Source organism: Rhinatrema bivittatum, chromosome 9, assembly GCF_901001135.1.
Source record: "Rhinatrema bivittatum chromosome 9, aRhiBiv1.1, whole genome shotgun sequence".
NCBI lineage: Eukaryota > Metazoa > Chordata > Amphibia > Gymnophiona > Rhinatrematidae > Rhinatrema > Rhinatrema bivittatum.
This window is the reverse complement of record NC_042623.1, coordinates 58,473,882-58,495,286: the sequence shown is the minus strand read 5'-3', so window position 1 is coordinate 58,495,286 and position 21,405 is coordinate 58,473,882. Positions and strand designations below refer to the sequence as shown.

At 45.9% G+C, this 21,405-nt stretch overlaps 1 protein-coding gene across 2 annotated transcripts in view; it reads left to right on the top strand.

Annotated features, from left to right (window-relative positions):
• Positions 1-21,405, top strand: part of LRRK2 (leucine rich repeat kinase 2) — a 584,366-nt gene that overhangs the window by 372,886 nt on the left and 190,075 nt on the right. For both annotated transcript variants that reach the window (XM_029617357.1, XM_029617356.1), the window contains 3 exons: positions 1,795-2,013; positions 19,847-20,048; positions 20,476-20,564. In XM_029617357.1, the coding sequence (XP_029473217.1) occupies positions 1,795-2,013; positions 19,847-20,048; positions 20,476-20,564 (510 nt within the window). The remainder of the gene's footprint in view (positions 1-1,794; positions 2,014-19,846; positions 20,049-20,475; positions 20,565-21,405) is intronic.

The following is a 21,405-nucleotide window of genomic DNA, read 5'->3' as shown; positions in this document are numbered from 1 at the left end:
AGAGACACATTTCATGTTTGTATTGCATTCATGTAGCTACTTTAGAGGGATCATGACAGACTGAGTATTCTACAATGCAGTATTTGCAATTTCTTTTGATCATTTATCTCCTAAGACTTTTACAGATGGAGGCATGGTATATTGTAGGGTTGATTGTATTTCAGAGGGTAACTTTTTATGGGTAAAACTGTTTTTTATGTGCAGAAATGGCTTTTCACAAAATTGCCTACCCGATATGTGGGTAAACTCAGTTTACCTGGACTGAGTGGAGGGGTTCTCTTGGGGGGGGGGGGGGGGGGGGGGGGGGGAAGTTGGGAAGGGTTTGCAGTTAAGCACATACTTATGGATTTTTTTTCACAGAAACTTTATTAGGACATTTTAGCTAGTGTAATATTCTTAGTGGCACATCAGCCATAGAATTTCCAACTTCCTTTACTTTTCAGAATTGTAAGTAAAATATTGCCATAGTCAGTCCAAAACCTAGAAGTACAACTCAAATCCAATCTATCGCTAAAATAACAAATAAAAAGCATAGCAACAAGCACATTCTACAGATTAGATTCTTGCATCCTCTAAAACCGTTTTTGACCAAGAGCGAACTTAGGGCCATGTTTCAGTCCCTGGTTCTATCAAAACTTGATATTTGCAACTCCCTTTTTCTAGGGCTTCCAACATACATGTTCAAGAGTCTACAGGTGGCTCAAAATGCAGCAGCAAGACTCACTACAGGCACACGGCTATCTTATTACATGCCAGTTTTACCTACTCTACACTGGCTCTTCATAAAATGGAGAGTCCAGCTTAAGATTGCAACTCTAGTGCATTGAGCATTTAGCGATGAGACCCCCCTTTGTATGTCATTTCAGTGTTCAAGATATATAAACCTCAATTAGCGGGCCGTACTCTGTTAGACATTCCATCAGAATGCCAAATTCGTTTAGATAAAACCAGGGAGAGAATATTCTATGTAGCGGGACCAACTATATGGAACTGCCTACCCAATGAAATTATTTCATGTTAATGCACTTCTAGGAAACAACTGAAAGCATTTTATTTCTCACAAGCATTTGCCTCTTTGACAGCTTGATTACTTTATCATGCTGTTATACAATGTGAGAAACTGTTAATCTGTTTTATGATGTTTTACTGTATTTATTTTGATTTTATTATGTATATTATATATGTTAAATATATAACCTTGCATCATGCAGGATATAAATCGACTAAATAAATGTGCAGGTAAATGTGTCCGCTTTGAAAAATAGTGAACCTGAGTGCATTTTGTGCTGACTTTCTTATGCATGCTGTTTGGATCCCATGGGGGTTGTCATTTTCAATTATTTTGAGGGGCAATGATTTGTCAGTTTGGGCAAGGCTTTAATTTCTTGCAGGAGGAGTAGGGTGGTGGTTAGAGCAACAGCCTGAGAACCGGGGAGGCCGGGTTTCCAATTCCGCATTTACCCACCAACACTTCTTTTCATCTTTGGCAAGTAAATTTATCTCCCATTGTCTTAGGTACCCACTTAGCTTGTAAGCCCTCTAGGGAAGGGACTTAACCGCATCTGAACATTTATGACCACTGTACAGTACTGCATACGACCAGAGGTGCTATAAAACAAACAAAAAAAACCCCGTATTATTGTGAGATACAAGAAGTCAATCAGCGATTGGAGACCTCTCGGGTACTCGTGACCCGGACTGGCCACTGTTTGAGACAGAGTCCTGGGTTTGATGGGTCATAGTCTGTCCCAGCATGGCACTTCTTATGTTCCTATTTCTGCTTTTCCCTGACAGGCTCGAGCCCCATCTTCTCCTGTAATCCTTGTGGGAACTCATGTAGATGGCTCTGACGAGAAACGTCGCAAGGCCTGTCTGGCTAAAATTCAGAGCGAGCTGTTCAATCAGCGAGGCTTTCCTGCAATCCAGGGCTTCCATTTTGTGAATGCAACGGAGGAATCGGAGTCCCTGTCAAAACTTCGGAAAACCATCATCAAGGAGAGCTTGAATTTCAAGGTAAACTGTCTCAGTTTGCTTGGCCATTGTTAGTGTTAGGTTCAATGTGTTTTGCTTTCCGGAAGTTATTTTAAACATTGCAGGTAATGGGAGATATTTCAGCTATTGTATTCAACCACAGTAATTGTATGTTAATATTTTAATGTGATCAGGAAAGAAACAAGAGGGCATGCAACCCTGAGTCAGCCCCACAGAAAGCAGACCTGCCAATAAAGTGGAAGGGAAGCCATTAGGGATCAAACTGAAGGAACATCTAAAATTAGCAGGTGCAATTGGTGATATAGAGTAGGCAAATTTATATTTTTTGTAGGGGGGAACCAGAGAGTTATGTCTTCCCTGCAGCTCTCTAGTCTCCAGCATGGATCCTCATTCTTAACCAAACCTCAGGTTATGCAGGAAAATACAGCTGATCCCTCCCCTCCCCTCACAGGTCTCCCGCTACTGCTGTAGTATTCCCCCTAGTAGAGATGCAGCAGAGATGCAGGATACTTGTGTATTTGTGTGGCTTTGAGGCAGGTGCCAGAGCCTATGCTGGGGCTGTTTAAACAGCTGACTGGCTACAGCATAACTCCCTGGCTGGAAGCTCAAGCATCAGGGAGATGGTGAGCACGTAAATAAAAAAAATACTTAACCCCTTCAGACATCCAGGAAGTAGAATTGTCAATGTATGAGACTTTTATTGATTTATAGGAAAGTTGCATGACAGAAGAAGTTAAGGCTTGGGATCAGAGTGGTGAGTGCTGTCTATGTCCTTCATCAGCTGCCACTGAAAATAAAGGTAGAAAAAATGTGTGAAAACTCTGCAAGTCAGTTTGGGCAAAGTTTTTATCTGTTTATTTATTTATTTATTTATTTATTTATTTATTTGTTTGTTTGCAATTTCTTGGTAAAAAGTTTATTAGCCAGAAAGCATAAATTTATTGATCAGCCCAACTGAAGTCCTGCCTACATGCATTTTTCTGTGGAATTGTTTTTCCTTCTATTATCCCAGGACAAGCAGGATGCTAGTCCTCACATATGGGTGACATCGGTAATGGAGCCCTATGTACAGAAAAACTTCTTTAAAAGTTTCCATGAAACTTTGGACTGGCACCAGAGTGCCTACTGAGCATGCCCAGCATGCCATGATATTCCCTGCCACAGGGGTCTCCCTTCAGTCTTCTTTTTTCCGCGAAGCACTTAGCATCGCGGTATAATTGGAGTCCTGAGGTGAATTCACCACCTTAAAAAAGTTTAACTTTTTCGGAAAAAAATTAATCCCACCGCAAGGGTTTCCCTTCAATAACACCGCGGTAACCTTTTTTCCTTTCGGTTTCCGGCCGGTACCGATATTTTTTGGTCATCGCCGTCGACGGCTGTCCGGCAAAATGGCCTCTGGTTTCAAAAAATGCCCGAACTGTGCGCGGAATATGTCTATAACAGACCCGCACTTGGAATGTGTTCTTTGCCTAGGCAAAGATCACAATGTAAAATCGTGTACATTATGTGCGGAGATGACCTCAAAAGGCCGTCGTCTCCGCGTTGAAAAAATGGAGCAATTGTTTAACATACAATTGCTCCCGAAGGCATCGACTTCGGTTCAGTCATCGCCATCGGGATCCGTCCGGCAGGTACTTCTGAAGAAACGTCGTCCGGAAGCGGGAGACGCTTCTACGCCATCACCGTCAGTATCGTCGAAGGCGTCTACTTCTGGAAGTGAGAAACAGAAGGAAAAACATCGTCACCGGCATCAACGATGCCTAACACCGATGACCGAAGATCCATCGACAGGTACGGCCTCACCAGCAAAGATACCTCAGACGAGTGCGGAGGCTTCGAGGCCTACTGATCCAGGGCGATCCCCACCGATATTGGTGCCGGGCTCCATACCTCCTCAGGGCTCTGAGGAGGTATCGGCATTGCCAACACCGCCTCCCCCCATAGCTGCTCTGGTATCACCAGCTATGAGAGCGGAACTTGACACATATATACATCAAGCGGTGCACCAGGCTCTGTACGATGCGATTCCGCCTCAGCCATCGACACCTCCATCGATGCCGATTCCGATGCCGCCGGCACCGATGATGCCACGGGAACCGCTTCCGATGCCTACCCCGGTACCCTCACTGATGCCACCAAGGACTATACCGGTGCCAACAGAGGATGTCTCAATGCTACATCCATTCATGACAAAATTAGACTCTCTCCTGGATATTTTATCCAACAAAACACCAGAAGAACCTATTCCAGGGCCCTCTGTTATACCAAAACCTCCAAGGCCTCATTCTCCTCTTCTACCGTCAAGGCCTAGGGAGCCTTTACTGGTGCCAGTCACTCACCACACTCCAAGGGATATGGCTACTGACACAAGTTCAGAATATTCTTCAGATGAGGATATTTTTTCTGAACCCTCTCCACCTGACGACCACAGGAAATCACCTCCTGAGGACCTTTCCTTTACAAATTTTGTAAAGGATATGGCTGATACCATCCCCTTTCAACTACAAACGGAGGTGGATGCAAGGCAGAAAACACTGGAGGTTCTGCAATTTGTGGATCCTCCTAAAGAAATGCTAGCAGTACCCGTCCATGACGTTTTTCAAGACCTTCAATACAGGATATGGGAACACCCAGGATCAGTCTCAGCAGTCAATAAAAGATCAGAGGCAACTTATTTGGTACAACCTATACCAGGTTTTCAAAAATCACAGTTGCCTCACCAGTCAGTCGTGGTAGAGTCCGCCCAGAAGAAGGCGAAACGACTGAAATCTCATTCTTCTACACCGCCTGGAAAGGAGAGTAGATTTCTGGATAATTTAGGCCGCAAGGTTTTTCAGGGTTCCATGCTGGTATCCAAGATAACATCATACCAGCTATATATGAACCAATATCAAAGGAACCTTTGGAAGCAGGTTCAAGACCTAGCCCTGTCTCTCCCTGAGCAGTATCAAGAACCATTTCAGAATATCGTCCATAAGGGCCTCGAATCAGGGAAACACGAGGTCAGAGCTACTTATGACTGCTTCGAGACTGCAGCATGACTTTCTGCTTCAGGCATAGCTGCACGCAGATGGGCATGGATAAAAGCCTCTGATCTCCGTCCAGAGGTCCAAGAGCGTTTAGCTGATCTTCCTTGCTTGGGGGACAACCTTTTTGGAGAAAAGGTCAAAGAAGCTGTGGCGACTATAAAAGACCACACAGAAACACTGAAGCAGTTATCCTTAATACCTTAGGATACTCAACCTTCTACAAGGAGAATTCCAAAGCGTGATACCAGACGTCCATACTACCGTCCACGCAGGTATTATCCCCCAGCAAATAGACCCAGAACAGCCCGCCCACCTCAACGCCAACAGCCTAGGCAGAGACCTGCAAGGGCACAACCACCACCACAAACTGCCACTATGTCTGGTTTTTGAAACAACTCAGAGAGCAGCAGCCTCATCAACCCATTTCCAAACATACCAGTAGGGGGTCGTATAACATACTTCCAAAGCATTTGGGCCTCCATAACCACCGACCAGTGGGTGTTATCGATCACAACTCACGGTTACAGACTAGATTTTCTTACTGTTCCAAAAGAAAACCCACCACTTCCATCTTGGACAGTAAATCAACATTCCATAATTCTTCAAACAGAATTATCCACCCTTCTGAGAGCCAGGGCCATAGAACCAGTTCCTGGTCCTCAAAAGGGCAGAGGATTCTACTCCCGCTATTTCCTAATTCCAAAGAAAACAGGAGGCCTTCGACCCATTCTAGACCTCAGAAATCTCAACAAATTTCTCAAAAAAGAAAAATTCAGGATGGTGTCCTTAGGCACCATTCTACCTCTTCTTCAAAGGGGAGATTGGCTCTGCTCTCTGGATCTTCAAGATGCTTACGCTCACATTCCCATCTTTCCTCCTCCTCGCCAGTACCTGCGATTTCTGGTAAAGGATCAACACTTTCAATACAGAGTGCTGCCATTTGCCCTTGCATCAGCCCCACGAGTATTCACAAAGTGCATGGCTGTAGCAGTGGCGCACCTCCACAAACAGTGCACGTGTTCCCTTATCTGGACGATTGGCTCATCAAGAGTCAAACAAAAGAAGGAGCTCTCACTTCTCTCAAGCTTGCTATCCATGTGCTTCACTCCTTGGGATTTCTCATCAACTACCAGAAATCCCATCTGTCACCAGCTCATCTTATACAGTTCATAGGTGCAGAGCTAAATACTGCAATAGCAAAAGCTTTTCTTCCAAGAGACCGTGCTCAAACACTTGTCCTCTTGACTCACACTCTTCGAAACCAATTCCAGGTAACAGCTCACCAGTGCCTCATTCTTCTAGGGCATATGGCTTCCACAGTTCATGTAACTCCCATGGCCAGATTGACCATGCGACTACTGCAATGGACACTCAAAGCACAGTGGATACAAGCCACTCAACCAATGTCCACTCCCATTCATATCACACCAGAGCTCAGATCTGCACTCATCTGGTGGACATCAGTGAACAACCTGCTCAAAGGCCTACCTTTCCAGCAACCAGTTCCACAAGTAACTTTGACTACAGATGCATCCACCTTAGGGTGGGGAGCACACATTGGTCATCTAAAGACACAGGGCAAGTGGACAAAACTCGAAGCCTCCTTTCAAATAAACTTCCTGGAGCTTCGAGCTATACGCTATGCGCTACATGCGTTCAAGGACTGCCTTTCACACAAGACTGTTCTGATCCAAACGGACAACACAGTAGCCATGTGGTACATCAACAAGCAAGGGGGGACAGCTTCTTACCTCCTTTGTCAAGAAGCAGCACAAATTTGGGACTGGGCCCTGACACACTCAATTCTTCTACGGGCCACTTACCTAGCAGGCATCCACAACATAGTAGCCGATCGCCTCAGTCGTCAGTTCCAACCGCACGAATGGTCCTTGGATCCAGCGATAGCATCCAAGATCTTCCAACGCTGGGGTCAACCGACGATAGATCTCTTTGCATCCCATCTCAACTACAAAGTGAACAATTACTGCTCTCTACTCCAACAGCAGAACAGCCTACCAAAGGACGCATTTGCTCGCCATTGGAATTCAGGCCTATTATACGCGTATCCACCGATACCACTCATAACCAAAGCACTAGTGAAGCTACAACAGGACAAGGGGACTATGATACTCATAGCCCCATATTGGCCTCGACAAGTATGGTTCCCCACACTGCTAGATCTCTCAGTCAGGGATCCAATTCACCTGGGAGTAGCTCCCACTCTCATAACTCAGGAACAGGGTCAGTTGCGCCATCCCAACCTTCAATCCCTGTCCCTGACAGCATGGATGTTGAAAGCTTGATCTTACAACCTCTCAACCTTCCATCCTCTATATCTCAAGTACTTATAGCTGCACGTAAACCTTCCACTAGAAAGAATTATTCCTACAAATGGAAACTGTTTACCTTGTGGTGCTCTCAGAAAGCTTTAGATCCTTTCACTTGCCCCACTACCTCGCTACTAGATTACCTTTACCATCTCTCAGACTTTGGTCTTAAGACGTCATCTGTAAGGGTACACTTAAGTGCAATCTCAGCTTACCATAACAAACTGGGAGACGCACCTATCTCCACACAGCCTCTCGTCAGTAAATTCATGAGAGGCCTAACTCACATTAAACCTCCAGTTCATTCCCCAAGCATACAATGGGACCTTAATGTAGTATTAACCAGGCTTATGCGTTCTCCATTTGAACCCATAAATACCTGTGACCTTAAATACCTTACTTGGAAAACGGTATTTCTCATAGCCATTACGTCAGCTAGAAGGGTCAGCGAACTACAAGCGCTAGTCACATATGAACCTTTTACAAAGTTCCTACATGACAGAGTAGTCCTCCGTACACATCCAAAATTCCTTCCTAAGGTTGTTACGGAATTTCACTTGAACCAATCAATAGTTTTACCAACATTCTTTCCTAGGCCTCATTCCCATCAGGGTGAAAGAGCCTTACACACTTTGGACTGTAAGCGTGCGTTATCCTTCTATTTAAACCGCACAACAGCCCAAAGGAAATCCAATCAGCTGTTTGTATCCTATGATCCAAACAAACCAGGTAAAGCAGTGGGTAAACATACTCTGTCAAACTGGCTAGCAGATTGCATACAATTTTGTTATGAAAAAGCAGGCCTTACTCTTCAAGGGCGAGTAAAAGCACACTCAGTAAGAGCGATGTCAACCTCAGTAGCACACCTTCGCTCTGTGCCTATTCTGGACATTTGTAAAGCAGCAACATGGAGTTCTCTTCACACTTTTACAGCTCACTACTGTTTAGACAAAGAAGGAAGACAAGATTCGGCCTATGGACAATCCGTCTTAAAGAACTTGTTTCCAGTATAATCCCAACTCCTTCTACATCCGACCTGCTGTAATCTTCGGCTGATTCATTTCATCAACAATACTTCACTGTTGCTTCACTACAAAATGACTCAGCCTCTAGCTTGCTAATCACCCATATGTGAGGACTAGCATCCTGCTTGTCCTGGGATAAAGCAAAATTGCTTACCTTGTAATAGGTGTTATCCCAGGACAGCAGGATGTAGTCCTCACGAAACCCACCCGCCACCCCGTGGAGTTGGGTCCGATACGTTTTATTATTTTATTTTTGGCTAACGCTAATTGCTACAAAACAAGACTGAAGGGAGACCCTTGTGGCAGGGAATATCATGGCATGCTGGGCATGCTCAGTAGGCACTCTGGTGCCAGTCAAAGGTTTCATGGAAACTTTTAAAGAAGTTTTTCCGTACATAGGGCTCCATTACCGATGTCACCCATATGTGAGGACTACATCCTGCTGTCCTGGGATAACACCTATTACAAGGTAAGCAATTTTGCTAAAGTTTCAGTAAATTATAGCCTGGGGTAAGAGTATGCAGACAGTGATGTTTTGTTTTTTTTTTGGGTCCTGCTTTTGGCGAAAACTTAAATTTGGCACCGAGCCTCTATTGATTCCTCTTTGAAGGTGAACAAGAGGTGATGCCAGAAGAGAACACATCCATAAAACCATTTCCTGTCAGCAAATGTAATAATTAAAGTGAATTTGACTAATGGTAGAACCTAGTGCCAGCCGAGGAACTTATTTATTTGTATTCAATTCGCCACCTTTCGATGAAGCAGCAAAGTGAAGTGCAGTCAAAGAACCAGTAAAAAAAAATACAACTTACAAAATACCACATGACGGTAATAAGATAGGCAGCATTAATGACAAGTGATCTCACTTTTGTAATCTAAATATCTTTCACTATTCTCTGTGAGGTCGATTTTAAAACGAGCGCACGTGCGTCCAACCAGGTGCATATTGGCACGCGAGAAAAGGTATGCTGGGATTCGTAATTGTGAGTGCACTTGCGCGTGTATGTTTTAAAATGCACCAACTGTGAGTAAGTATGCTCCTAATTTTAAGAGGTTACGTGAGGTACAGCTAGTGCGCGTGTGTCTTCCATAGGACTTTTGCGGCTTTTTAAAATCTGCATTGTTTGCGCGCAGCCAACGTATGAGGGTCTGTGGGCATTTTTGCGCAAGCAGCGCTTTTAAAATTGACCTATATGTTTTAAGATAATATTCTTGTTGTGAAAATAAGAATACGGTTGTGTCCTCAAACTCTTAATTTGCCCCCCATAGAACAAACTCTTGTGTAGATGTTGGCATTCTAAAGTCTTGAGCCTGACTTGGTTTTTATCAGCTGAAAAGCCGAGTTATTCCATGGCTCCAGGAATTGGAACAGGGTTACCAAGCCTTTAATCTCTAGGTCGTTGGTTTCAAGCTGATTCAGGTTAGTAATGGCCAAAGGCCATTAGCACCTGGAAGCCATTTGATGGCCTGTTTAGAGTCAGTTGCTGACGTTGGTTCATTTCCCTGTGGACAAGTGTCCACATCGCTCTTCCTCATAGAGTCCGACATACCTTACCTCCTTACAGATCAGGGTTGAGATACAATGGCCAGGGCGGGTGGGGGAGAGCTCGTGTGGAAACTGGCCCTGTCGCCGCCAGTGCTGCACCTGCTTCGTGGATAAACAAGAACCGGGGAGTGGTTCTCTGTGCTTGTCGATCTGCCACCTTCCACAGGCACCAATCACGCTTGGAAACAGCATCAAATGTACAACTGCACAGCAACTCAAAAAAAGTGTGCGCTCCCTGTACGTACCAGGATCAGTCCAGACTGCTGGGTTATGCCTCCCCTCCAGCAGATGACGTCAGAGAGAAAAACTGAAAGGCACCCCCTAGATATACCGGTGTGCCACCTGCGATCCCTCAGTATTTTCTCTGACTCCAGCAGATTGAGAGGCATAACCTGCGGTCCTGGTCTTTTCTGCATTTCTTCTGGGATTTCCAGGTTTCTTTCGGTTAAAGTTTCACTGACTAGATCAACTAATTTGTTTCTTTTCCTTTTCTATTTAAAAAAAAAAAAAAAAAAGTGGAATAGTGAGTTCTGTTATGTTCCCCGCGCAGCATGAAGGCAAGGTTACAGGCAGGCCTTGTAGGGCTATGCCCTCAGACCATTTTTCCTGGATCTAAGCTGTCCCAGTAGGGCCAGGGGGAGAAATTACCGGTGGGCCGGTCACCCTCCCCCCACAGTAGTCTTATTCCAGAGGCTTGCCTCTGAAGGGGGCTTAGCAGTCGCAGTTACATTTTTTGTCAAAAAAAAAAAAGTTAATAAAGAGCATAGATTCGGGAGCCACTTAAGACCTGTTGGGGACAGGCAGTGAGTTTGTTCTTACAGCCCCGGCCTGCCGCACTTCAGCCCTGGGACTCCGGAGGGGGTGGCTGGTTCACCCGGCGTGTCCTTTCTAGCTTGTGGCAGTTGGCTTACCTTTGGCGCGCTTTTCTGCAGCTTCTCTCCCTGCTCCTTCCTGCCAAGGTTTATGGCTTGCGGGAGGGCGGGGGCGCGACTCTCCCGAGAGGGTCTCTGCTCCTGATGTCTTCCTGGGGGCGAGGGACCCTCTCGGGGGCCGAGCGCTGCCCGCAGCGTTTCTTCTTTCCCCTCTTTGGCACGGCGACGGAGAGTGCTTGGTTCCCGGTTATCTGCCCCGCCTCCCACAGAAGGGAAGCCGGCGGCCATTTTGAGCACGCGGCAGGCAAAGGAAACAGATTCGGAGGAGGAAGACTCCCCTCTTGCTTCGCCGCCGGCCCTAAGCCCGCAGAGCCCGCCCGATTCGGAAGACCCTCGGCCCCCCCCGACCCGCGGAGGAAGCATTTAAAGGGCCAGTTCCTTTCTTCCTCAAGAGGAAAAAAAAAATGTTGTGCTATTAATACACAAAGCGTTTTTGGAGGCTGAGGCAGGTTCGGAGGTGGATGGTTCTTACCCCCTAAGAGCCCTAGGGCAGCACCGGATCGGGGGACAGCGGGGGCTCGTTGCACTCGTCTGCAGGGGGAGCAGGAGGTCTGGTGGACCCGGATCCCGCTTCGGACATTTCAAAGGTGCCAGGTGCGGGCGATGTAGACGGTCAGGGGTCTGTTGAAGGGGATGACCCTCAAGTCCTTCATTTGTTTGGTAAGGACGAGCTAAGCTATTTAAGCTCTCATGTTGTGAAGGAGTTGGAAATCTCGGCCCCACACCAGGAAGCGGACGCTTCCACGGGGGATGTGCCTCTGGCGGGGCTGCGGACCTCCCCCTCGCAAACCTATCCCTTCCATCCCAAAGTGTTCCAGATGGTGTCTAAGGAATGGGATGTTCCAGAAGCTTGTTTGCGGATTAGCCGAGCTATGGACAAATTGTATCCCCTGCCGTCTGAGTCTTTGGAGCTTCTCAAGTCTCCCTCTGTGGATTCAGCGATCGCGGCCGTGGTCAAGCATACTAGCATTGAAAGATCTCTAGGACCGGAAGTTGGAGGTCGTATTGAAGCGCATCTTCGAGGTTGTGGCTTTAGGTGTCCGAGCGGCGGCTTGTAGCAGACTTGTGCAGAGGGCCACTCTTCGCTGGATTCAACAACTGCTTACAGCACAGGTTCTTCCGCCGGACGAAGCGGAGCAGGCCAACTGTGGAGGCTGCGGTCACCTACGCAGCGGATGCCTTACATGATTTGCTGCGGACTTCGGCTCGCATTATGTCTTCTGTGGTAGCAGCCAGGAGGCTGTTTTGGCTCCGTCAATGGGCGGCGGCTGCCTCTTCTAAGTCATGTTTAGGTGCTTTTCCCTTCAAGAGAAAGTTGACAACAAGATTTATAAGTTGCCTGAGGATAAGCCCCGGCAGTTTCGATCCTTCGGGAATCCCAGGGGTCGGCTGTGGGGTCAGCGCCGTTTCTGTATGGGGAGGGCTGGCTCCTTCCCCCGGAGGCAGCAGGTGTCGGGGCCTCAATCTTGGGCTCCTTCCTTTCGGGGACAGTGGCCTCAGATGTCGGGATCCTCACAGGGTTTTACCCCCAGCAAGACTACTCAATGAAAGTGCGCAGACCCATTCCTCCGTTCCGCGGGTTTTGGGAGGAATGGGTCAAGATAGCCTCGGACCAGTGGGTCCTTGACGTGGTGCGTCACGGTTCCGAGTTGGATTTTGCTCATCCGCTCCGGGATCTTTTTATGGCATCACCATGCGGTCCTCCGGCAAAACAGCTGGTTATCGCCCAAACCTTGGACCGGATGCGGATGCTGTGGGCGGTAACTCCAGTCCCACTGGCCGAGGTGGGACGGGCCGGTATTCCATATACTTCATGGTTCCAAAGAAGGAAGGCACGTTCAGACCGCTCTTGGATTTGAAGCGGGTAAACAAGGCTTTGCAAGTTCCTCATTTTTGCATGGAGACGCTGCGGTCTGGTATTGCGGCCGTCCACAAGGGAGAATTTTTGGCTTCTTTGGATCTTACAGAGGCGTATCTCCATATCGGGATCCTGGGGCATCATCAGAGATACCTGCGGTTCATGGTGTTAGGGAACCTTTTTCAATTTTGTGCCCTCCCATTCGGGTTAGCAACTGCCCCCAGGGTGTACACCAAGGTTCTGGTGGTCGTCGCAGCTTATCTACGCCTTTGGGGAATACTGGTCCATCCCTATCTTGACGATTAGCTCATCTGGGCAAGGTTGGAAGCATTGTGCAAGCGGGCAGTTCGGTTGGTGGTGGAACGACTTCAGACGCTAGGTTGGGTAGTCAACGTCGCGAAGAGCCAGCTGCAACCGACCCAACAATTGGAGTTCTTGGGAGCCCGATTCGATACTTTGCTAGGCAAGGTGTTCCTGCCACATCAGCGAATGATCAACCTGATGGCACAGGTACAGAACCTGTTGGATCTCCCATTACCTACGGCCTGGGATTAGTTACAGGTCATTGGACATATGGTTTCTACTCTGGAGATGGTGCTGTGGGCTTTTGCGCATAGGCTTTGCCTTAATCATAATAATTAATATCCCTACCTCATAAGGGCAATTCTTCAACGCTATAAGCACATTGACTGACATATATGTTATATATATTTAAACCCCTGCTTCTTTTCTCTGATCCAAGTTATATTACTCCCTTGTTTTATTGTAACTGCATTCCTTAGCCTTCCCTTGTTTAACGTTTTTTACTACTATTACTATTATTTTATTATTATTATTACTTAGATCAATGTTATTTATTGCCTCTTGTTCCCTATCTACTTGTTAATTGTAAACCGACATGATGCGATTTTTATCGCGAATGCCGGTATAGAAAAACTTAAATAAATAAAAAAAAAAATAAATACAAAGAGCATTACGACATGGTGCTACCATTACTGGAACCAGCCAGGTCCAGCCTCGATTGGGGGCTGACCCCGGTCCATCTTCTGCAAGGGATAGGCTAAGAACAGATGCCAGTCTATGCGGCTGGGGGGGCTGTGTGTCAGTCCCGAGCGGTGCAGGGGACACGGTCTCCTCGCCAGGCCACGTGGTCCATCAATCGTCTGGAGACCAGGGCAGTCTGTCTGGCCTTGCGTCAGCTCCTCCCGATGGTGCGCGGTTGGGCGGTGCGAGTTCTTTCGGACAACGTGGCCACGGTGGCATATATAGGTTGGCAAGGGGGCACAAGGAGTAGTCCGGTCACGGCCGAAGCGTCATTGTTGATGGCCTGGGTGGAGCATCATTTAACCCGCATCGTGGCCACCCATATTGCAGGAGTGGTCAACGTTAAGGCGGATTATCTCAGTCGGCAACACTTGGACCCAGGAGAGTGAGAGCTGTTGGCCGAGGCGATGTGTCTCATAACCCAACGTTGGGGGTTACCGCACCTGGACTTGATGGCGACGCGGCTAAATGCAAAGGCGGCACGTTTCTTCAGCCGAAGGCGGGAGCACGCATCGGAAGGGGTAGATGCGCTAGGGCTTTCGTGGCCTATTCACGTTCTCCTTGACGTGTTTACTCCGTGGCCCCTAGTGGGAAAGGTGTTAAGGCATATAGGATCCCATCGGGGTCTGGTGATTCTCGTCGCTCCGGAGTGGCCAAGGCGCCTGCGGTTCGCGGATCTCGTCAATTTGGCGGTGGACGGGTCATTGCGTCTCGGTCATCTTCCGCACCTCCTTCGCCAGGGTCAGGCATTTTTTCGACCGGGCGGATCGTTTTTGTCTGGCGGCTTGGCTTATGAGCGGAGGCAGTTGAGGAGGAAAGGTTATTCAGAAGCAGTTATTTCTACCCTCCTTCGGGCGTGTGGATCCTCAACTACTCTTACTTATGCTAGAGTATGGAAGATCTTTGACGCATGGTGCTGTGACTTAAAGATTTCACCACAATAGACTTCAGTGGGCCCCATCCTTCCATTTTTTGCAGGCTGGTTTGAAGAAAGGTTTGGCCTACAGTTCTCTTAGGGTTCAAGTGGCGGCTCTGGGTTGCTTGAGGGATAAGATTGAAGGTTGATCTCTTGCATGTCACCCAGAGGTTGCGCGTTTTTTTGCGAGGAGTTAGGATCTTGCGTCCTCCTATGGGGGTTTCCTGTCCTTCCTGGAGCTTGACCTTGGTTCTCCGTGGTCTCTGTATGATCCCTTTTGAGCCTTTTTTAAGAGGGTCTCCAGGAAGGATTTACCTCTCAAGACAGTATTCCTAGTGGCCATTTGATCCACGCATCGTGTTTTGGAGCTCTAAGCTCTTTCGTGCAGGGAGCCGTTCTTGCGTATTTCTTGCGTATTTCTGAGTCGGGAGTGTCTTTGCGCACCGTACCTTCCTTCTTGCCAAAGGTGGTATCGGCCTTTCATGTTACTCAGACTGTGGAATTACCTTCTTTTCAGAGGAGGAACTCCAGTCTTCTCAAGGCCGGGACTTGAGGCATTTTGATATCCGTCGGGTACTCCTACGGTATTTGGAGGTTACTAATGTCTTTCAGAGGTCGGATCACCTGTTGTGCTGTGGCAGGGGCCCAAGGAGGGCCTTCAGGCATTCAAAGCAACTGTCGCCCGATGGTTGAAGAGCGCAATCGCGTCCACATACATTGGTTGCGGTAAGTCTGTCCCCAATGGGCTTAAGGCTCATTCCCTGCGTTTTCAGGCGACTTCGTGGGCTGAAAGCCAGTTTGTTTTTTAGCCAGGAGATTGGCAGGGCGGCCACTTGGAAATCCTTGTGTACTTTTGCTAGACATTATTGATTGGATGGGCGTGGTCCGTCGGATGGGTCCTTTGCGAGCAGCGTGATTCGAGCGGGACTCTCAGGGTCCCACCTCATTTAAGGTGGCTCGGGTACATCCCAGCAGTCTGGACTGATCCTGGTATGTACAGGGAAAGGAAAATTAGTTTCTTACCTGATAATTTTCGTTCCTGTAGTATCAAGGATGAGTCCAGACGCCCGCCCAAGTCGTTTTTCAGGAGAGTCCGCTCATGCTTCTATCGGTTCATTCTTTTGCAGTGATCTACACCTACAGGTAAGTTGTTCTACATTTGTTTCTAATTTAATAGAAATTGGCTTGTTTAAAGCTCCTTCTTTACAAATCTGCCTCATTTACGCTCCCCCTGGAGCTCTTAACAATAACCCTTCCTCCCTGATAGAATACATAGCAAAACATATCTCCATCAACTCCCCAGCTATTATCCTAGGTGACTTTAATCTCCACGTTGATATAATGCCTCTTACTCCTAGCTGCTCCTCTTTCTTGGAAGCTATGAAATCCCTAGGATTCAATCAAATCATAAACATGCCTACACATAAAGCTGGTCACTCACTCGACCTCATATTTATCAACCAACACATTGCAACTGATTCCCTATCATGCACACCCATCCCCTGGTCTGACCACTATATCATAAGAACATCCAACACTCTACAAAGACCCCCTCCTGCCCCAATCAGCTCCACCACTATACAATACCGAAAAACTTGCAATAGAGATGAACTTACTACTGCTCTTTCCAACACCCATAATAGCCTCGACTTATCGAACGCCGACACTGCCTTAACATCATGGAATGAATACACCCTATCAATTGCTGACAATATATGCCCTCTCATTACAAAACAACTCTCTTCCCAAAAAAATACAAAAAATACCTTGGTACACACCTACACTAAAAGAATTAAAACAAGCCCTTAGAAAAGCTGAAAAAAACTGGCGTAAAGAGCCCACACCTACCCTACTTGCTCGTTACAAATCCTCTCTGCAAAGCTATATTGATAAGATAAACAATGCCAAAAAGAACTACTATGCTGGTAAGCTCCACCAGTTTCAGTTCAATCTGAGAGTTCTATTTGAATATGTCACTTCACTTACCAACCTCACTCCAAATCTTATCCCAGAAGAAGAAGCCAAAATTAAATGCGAACAACTGGCCGCCTTCTTTCATGACAAAATTATTAAAATTATGACACGTTTTCCCTGCAGCCCTCACTCGCCTCAAATCAATGACCTTTGTCACACAATAAGCTCTACCCCTAATCTCACAGTGTTTGAACACACCACAACAACTGAAATTGAGTCACTACTCAAAAAAGCTGGACCCTCCTCCCACCCCTCTGATACTATCCCCACAAAACTCTTCCTCACGGTCCCTGATCTAATAGCAAGTCCTATCTCTAATATTATCAATGCATCCATTGATTCTGGACATGTGCCCAACTCTCTAAAACATGCCATCCTTAAACCCACTCTAAAGAAACCCAAACTTGACCCATCAGACCTTGCCAATTACCGCCCAATCTCTAATCTTCTATTTATTGCGAAAATCCTGGAAAAAACCATTAACCGCCAACTTAGTGACTATTTGGATGAACACCAGATCCTCTCTCCTTCACAATATGGATTTCGCAAATTACATAGCACTGAAACCCTTCTCCTATCACTGTCTGATTACCTTATCAAAAGTCTAGATAAAGGTCAACCGCAACTTCTAGTGATTTTGGATATCTCTGCGGCTTTTGATACCGTTAGCCACCAAATTCTCCTCCAACGCCTCCACGAGATCGGAATAACTGGTACTGCCCATAATTGGTTTAAATCCTACCTGTCCAACCGAAACTATAAAGTCAAAATTGGCAACCACCTATCTAAGGAAATCCCTCTGATGCAGGGAGTCCCACAAGGCTCCTCACTTTCATCTACTCTTTTTAACATTTATCTCTTACCACTCTGCCATCTACTTGCCAACCTTAAGCTTCCACACTTTTTGTATGCTGATGATGTACAAATCATCATTCCGATATCTGAATCAGTACCTAAAGCCCTTGAAATTTGGGATACCACCCTCGCTTCAATCAACAACCTCTTAACATCCTTACAACTTGCCCTTAACTCTACAAAAACGGAACTTATGATTATATCTGCTCCTACACCCCTACATACCTCCCCTATAACACCCATATCAGCTCCTCACATACAATTCTCCTACCAAGTCCGAGACCTAGGAGTCATTCTTGACGACTAAATGACCCTCAATAAATTTATTAATGCAATTCTTAAAGAGTGTTTTTTCAAAATACATACACTCAAAAAATTGAAACCCGTGCTTCACTTCTCTGACTTCCGTACAGTTCTACAAGCTATGATATTTTCCAAAACTGACTATTGTAATTCACTTCTCTTAGGCTTACCCAAAAATGCCATCCGCCCCTTACAAATACTGCAAAATACTGCAGCCCGTATCCTTACTAACACAAACTCAAAGGAACACATTTCCCCAGTTTTAAAAGGGCTACACTGGCTCCCTATTCAATCTCGCATACAATACAAAACACTATCACTCATCCATAAAGCCCTCTACAATCCTGAATTGAAATGGTTTAACAACTCACTACAATTTCAAACATCTAATAAACCCACCTGAAATCCATACCTCGCCACTCTACAGACCCCCTCGCCCAAATTATATAACCATGCTTCCACCAAAGCACGAGTCCTGTCTTTTTCTGGCCCCTTCTTATGGAACACTTTGCCCACGGAACTACGCCTTGAGCTGTCTCCCAAGATTTTCAAGCAAAAACTCAAGACATGGTTATTCACACATGCTTATACATGAAACATATATGTGTACCTACTCCCTATATATGCCTTTCCTCTATCCACCCTATACCTCTCCGTTATGCACCAATTCTGTTTTGCTCCTTATAACTATTTATTACTTTCTATACCCACTATTTAACCGCTACTACTCCCCCTAGTTGCCATCTCTAACTTATATTTCTATTCCTTCACTTATCCATCCCGTACTATTTTCCTTCTGCTCTTAGGCTCCCTATATTATTTATTAAGCTATGTTTAGCTCAGCACAGTTATAAGTTACGTTTTAATTGATATTTTATGCTATAATTATGTTTTCCTTGTTTTACTTGTTTCATGTTTAAGAATTCATATATTAACCTGATGTTATATGTATAACGCTTTGGCGTATGTTCCTGTTCGCTGTACACAGACGTGATATCTCTGATGAGTGGTGGTATATAAAAAACTTTAAATAAATAAATAAATAATATATAGGGTGACAGGTTTGTTTCTCTCTTTACCCTATGTTACTACTTGATCTAGTCAGTGGTTGCGCTAACATGGTTGATTCTCGGCGGAAGTGATTATTTGGTTCCTTCTGCTTTGATATTGAATATACTGAGGGATCGCAGGTGGCACACCGGTATATCTAGGGGGTGCCTTTCAGTTTTTCTCTCTGACTCCATCTGCTGGAGGGGAGGCATAACCCAGCAGTCTGGACTGATCCTTGGTACTACAGGAACGAAAATTATCAGGTAAGAAACTAATTTTCCTTTTTATGTCTGTGTGACCTTTGTCAAGGCTTGTTGCTGAGATTGCCGGGCAGGGCAGGCGCAAAGCCAAATCATCAGCTGTGCATGGACGCTCATGGCAGCATTACTTCAGCACAAAGTGTTCCTGATTGAGCTAATTCCTCCTTACACCAAAGACTGAAACTGGAAGGCCAAAACAAAATACAAGATGAGAAAAATCTGTGCAGATTATTATATTTCTTTTACTATAAATTACAGTCATGTTTTCGTATTTTCTTATTGCTGTACAGCTCTGCCACAGCAGCTTCATACCGCTAAAGGTTTCTTGACTAAGCTGAACCATCTTGTCCTAAAGCCCTTGCGAATGATCAAGTACCGCTTGTGTTGGTTGCCAGTGAATGGCTCACTTATTTATACATCTCCATTTCCTTTTGTTATAATTTTGCGGAAGGCCTCAGTTGTGAGAATTTCAGAAGTTTGCCTAAAATTATGCATAACATCCCTGAGCCAGCCTGAATGCCTCTTGCAGAATGACAAAGCATGGTGTGGATTGAGTATTTTTAGATATTTGTCTATTTATGTGGCTCAGGAATTTAGCAAAAAGTATTTTTTTGTTACAAATTGCTATGCAACATGTTTTATAATGGTAAGCTTTTAGTTTTGGGGATTTTGGTTTTTAAGGTTTTAAAGCACTAGCTTGTCTTTTATTTTTTATTTTGCGTTCTGGTTGCACAGATCAGAGACCAGCCGGTGGTGGGACAGCTGATCCCGGACAGCTATCTGGAGCTGGAGAAGAGAATTTTACAGGAACGGAAGAACGTGTTGGCTGAATTTCCCGTGATTGACCAGAAAAGATTGTTGGAGCTGGTGCAAGAAAGCCAGTTACAGCTGGATGAAAACGAGCTTTCTCACGCTGTTCGTTTTCTCAATGAATCGGGTAAATATTTCAGTTTATAGGTAGTACCGTTTACATTAGGGAACCTGTATTCTTAGTTTTTCCAGGTTATGTGTTCTTTAGGAGGAAGTTGTGGAGCCAAAAAAAAAAATTCTATGCTGTACTTGCTAGACTGAAATGGCGGCTTGATCTAAAGTGAAAAATTTGCCACTACTAAGATCCAGAAAGGAATTTACCTGGGGTTCCTCGCTTTCTTTGTCTAGAAACCACGGATAAAAACACATTTACGTGATAGCAGAGGCTGAGCTGGTCTCTGCTTTCGACGCGTATCCAAGCCTTCTGCTTGGTAGAACGGCCAAAAGACAGGTCAGGCTGGGCCTACCCAAAGCCCCCCCCCCAAAAAAAAACCATGCGAGCATTAAACTGCAGATGATGCTTTTATCTCCCTTCCCTGCTTCTTTTTGTCTAGGCGTGCTGCTGCACTTTGAAGACCCGGCGCTGCAGCTCGGAGATCTGTACTTTGTGGATCCTCAGTGGCTGTGCAATATCATGGCGCAGGTTCGTGATGCGTTTTTTTTTTTTGTTTGTTTTTCCATGAAGGGGAGAGAAAGGGAAAGCAGCAGACCATGAGCAGGACTTTGCTCGTTGAACACTGAGAACAGAAATAGAGCAATGCTTCCTTGACCCTGTGAGCTGCTGGCTTTCCAGAGGCAGCAGTGCTGTCTGTCAGTGCGCTGCAGTTTATCTGTGAATTGTGGCGTATGCATATCACAAGAGAGTCCACTGTCTTCCGGAAGAACCAGTGAGAGACCGTGATAAAACAGCTAGTGACAAAGGTCTGCAGAAGGAGGAACCTCATATTTTATTCTTTGTTTGTAACAGAATCAGTAGTAAGTAATGAAAAAAAATTCACATCCAATATATATCATTGATGACACTGAAAAGCACTAGGTTTCTTGAAAGTTTAGTATTTAAAGCCCTCTCCCCAGCGTTATTTTAAAATGTGTGTTTGTGTGCACATGCTATTGCATTGAGGGCGAACATTACTGAGCACGTGGAGCATGATTAAGGTGAGCAAGATGGCTCTAGGCCACAAGGGACTGGGCCCTGCTTTTATTCCCACGGCATCTAGGAACGCGCGAGTCCCTAGCTGCAGTGGGGAGAGTACAGATCCTTTTATGAAAGGGGACTGTCTGGCTTCTGCAGAGTAGGACTTCTCAAACCAGCCCTGGTGATCCCCGCCCTTTCCTTCCCACAGCCGTTAGGTCATCAGGATATCCGCCTATGATTATGCAGAAAATAAATTTGCAAAGGTTGGAAACCCAGCCTTGTACAAATATCTTATGCATATTCGTAATGGATAAAACCCGACTGGCTGTGGGAGTCATCAGGACAGGTT